The 2723-nt window shown below is 29.3% G+C and overlaps 1 protein-coding gene across 1 annotated transcript in view; it reads right to left on the reverse strand.

The window, feature by feature from the left end:
- Nucleotides 1–2723, reverse strand: part of LOC107626295 (salicylic acid-binding protein 2) — a 12987-nt gene that overhangs the window by 9566 nt on the left and 698 nt on the right. The window contains exon 2 of the mRNA XM_016329150.2: nucleotides 2433–2558. Coding sequence (XP_016184636.1) covers nucleotides 2433–2558 — 126 coding nt within the window. The remainder of the gene's footprint in view (nucleotides 1–2432; nucleotides 2559–2723) is intronic.

Genomic DNA, 2723 nt, shown 5'->3' on the forward strand with positions numbered 1-2723 from the left:
TAAATAGAATATTTGAAACTCCGCCTACAATCTTATTTTATTAATATATCGATGTACATCTTTTGATAAAGTCATTCTTATATATATTTTATAAATGAATTATTGTCTAACTTAAATTTTGATGATGTGATTTTAACCCAAAAGAAATATTTCAATTGTATTTAAACACCTATCTTTTTCTCATTATTTGATAATGTGACTTTTATTTTTTCGTTTATACGGTTCTATTTGGTAAAAAATGATAAGATTCAGTCAAAAACTAAGAAAAAACTTATTTTCAAAATACATGTTTGTTGATTATTAAATGTTTTTATTTTTCTTAAATTTATCTTATTTTTTATTTATCTTTTTTATTATTACATAATAAACTAACTAGTTTTATCCAATAACTATATTATTAGATATGTCACAAGAGATAACTTATCTTTTATTTTAAAGAAGGTTGGATAGAATTTATCCTAAAAATTTAAGGTTACATTATTCAAATGTGATTGGTATGAGGTTAGAGAAGATGATTATGGTTCGACATACGTGCATTTTAACAAAAAGTGTTATGAAGAAGAGCCTTTTGTATTGTCATGTCAAGTGCACCAATGTTTTTATGTGTAAGATGTATTTAATAAAAGGAAAAGTATGGGGAGCCAATGAAATATTTGTATAATGCGTACAATGGAGGTTTAGAGAATATTAGAGATATAACCATTAGTGTTATCTTTTTCCATCAGCGTAAGCTTTTGGGATGAGTGGTATCATGACATGGTATCAGAGTTTTAGATCTGAAAGCCATTGTCTCCCTAGCAGGACTCTTAATAAAAATAAATATTATGTTATGAAGATTGTTCCAAGAGACTTATTTAACATGAGTGATCAAGTTAATATTGATGTTGAAACTACTTATGAAAATGAGTTATATGATAAAAATTAGGGCTATGCTACACATCTAAGTATTTTTTTCATCCAAGTTTTATCCAAGTAGGTCGAACACCAACAAAAACCACTCTCAATAAAAGAGCGTCATTACACGCGCTTTATCTTCTTCTCCTCCCCCGTGCTTCTTCTTGTTCGTCTCTCCTGCGCTTCTTCTTCTTCTTCTTCTTTCAAATACACGTATACGTCATCTTCTTCTTTCAAATTCACGTATACCTCCTTCTCCTCCTCCTCCTCCTCCTCCTCCTTCTCTTCTTCTTCTTCTCCTCTTTCGTTATCGTCATCACCAACAACACCAACATTTTGCTAATGGATTATTTTTTTTTAATCGAATTGAATGGAATGCAATTGCTAAATTGAATTGAATTGAATTGAATGGACGCAATTGTTCTGAATTGAATTGAATTGATAATCTCTAAATTGTAGATAGAGGTGTTTTGAATTTGATTTTATATAATGGATTATGTTTCGTTCATTCAGTACTATACAATTGTTTTACCATGAGTATGTATTCGGTTCATTATGTAGAAAGCTGTTTGAATTTGATTCGTTCATTCAGTACTATACAATTGTTTCACCATGAGTACGTGTTCGGTTCATTATGCAGAAAGCTATTTGAATTTGATTTTATATAATGGATTATGTTTCGTTCATTCAATACTATACAATTGTTTTACCATGAGTACGTGTTTTGGTTCATTATGCAGAAAGCTGTTTTAATTTGATTTTATATAATGGATTATGTTTCGTTCATTCAGTACTATATAATTGTTTCACTATGAGTACGTGTTTCGGTTCATTATGTAAAAAGTTGTTTGAATTTGAATTTATATAATGGATAATGTTCCATTCATTCAGTACTATACAATTGTTTCACCATGAGTACGTGTTTCGGTTCATTATGCAGAAAGCTGTTCGAATTTAAATTTATATAATGGATAATGTTCCCTTCATTTAGTATTATACAATTGTTTCACCATAATAACATGTTCGGTTCATTTCTGTTCTGCATAATTCAAAACTCTTCCTCCTCTTCACCAGGGAGAGAAGGGGAAAAAGACAAAAAAAAATACAGCAGCAACAACAAAAGAAGAAGAAGGCAAATAAGAAGACGCTCTGTGCGTAAACGAGCGTGAGAAGAAGAAGAAGAAAAAGTGCGGGGGAGAAGAGAAGAAGCGTGCGAAAAAAAAACGGAAAAAGCGCGTGACCTAAAGTTACTTGGATGAACTTAGATGTCAAAATTGTTTGGATGTGGAGAATATCTCTAAAAATTATTAATAGTATAAAATATTTTATACAATCATTTAATTATATCTATTATTTTAAATGACTATTCATATAATCAATATAAAAAATAAATATTTTTATTAATATGGTATTACGTAATTCGATACATATAAAAAACTGTTTTATACTAGCTAATAATACATTAAAATATACTCTGATGACAAAAAGTATAAAATTTAGAGTGCACTAATAATTTTATTTCACTTTATTGTCATTACCTCAGAGGAGCAGTGTTGGTAGACCTTGGTGGACAAGAAGTTAGGCCCAAACAACATTGAGGTTTTATTTCCACATTGTGAGAATGTCGTGTCCGAAAAATCGGACGCCGGTATCCCCTCAACGCACTGTTTAGAACAGAATTTCCAACGTTATTTGTTGTACTTATTATATGCATAGGATAAACTTGCGAAGAAATGTGTATAAAATCAAATTATATTAAACTATATTTTCTTTTAACCTGAATTTTTTACAATAAAAAATATTATCTATATATTAGAAATCAACCATCA

Source organism: Arachis ipaensis, chromosome B01, assembly GCF_000816755.2.
Source record: "Arachis ipaensis cultivar K30076 chromosome B01, Araip1.1, whole genome shotgun sequence".
Lineage (NCBI taxonomy): Eukaryota > Viridiplantae > Streptophyta > Magnoliopsida > Fabales > Fabaceae > Arachis > Arachis ipaensis.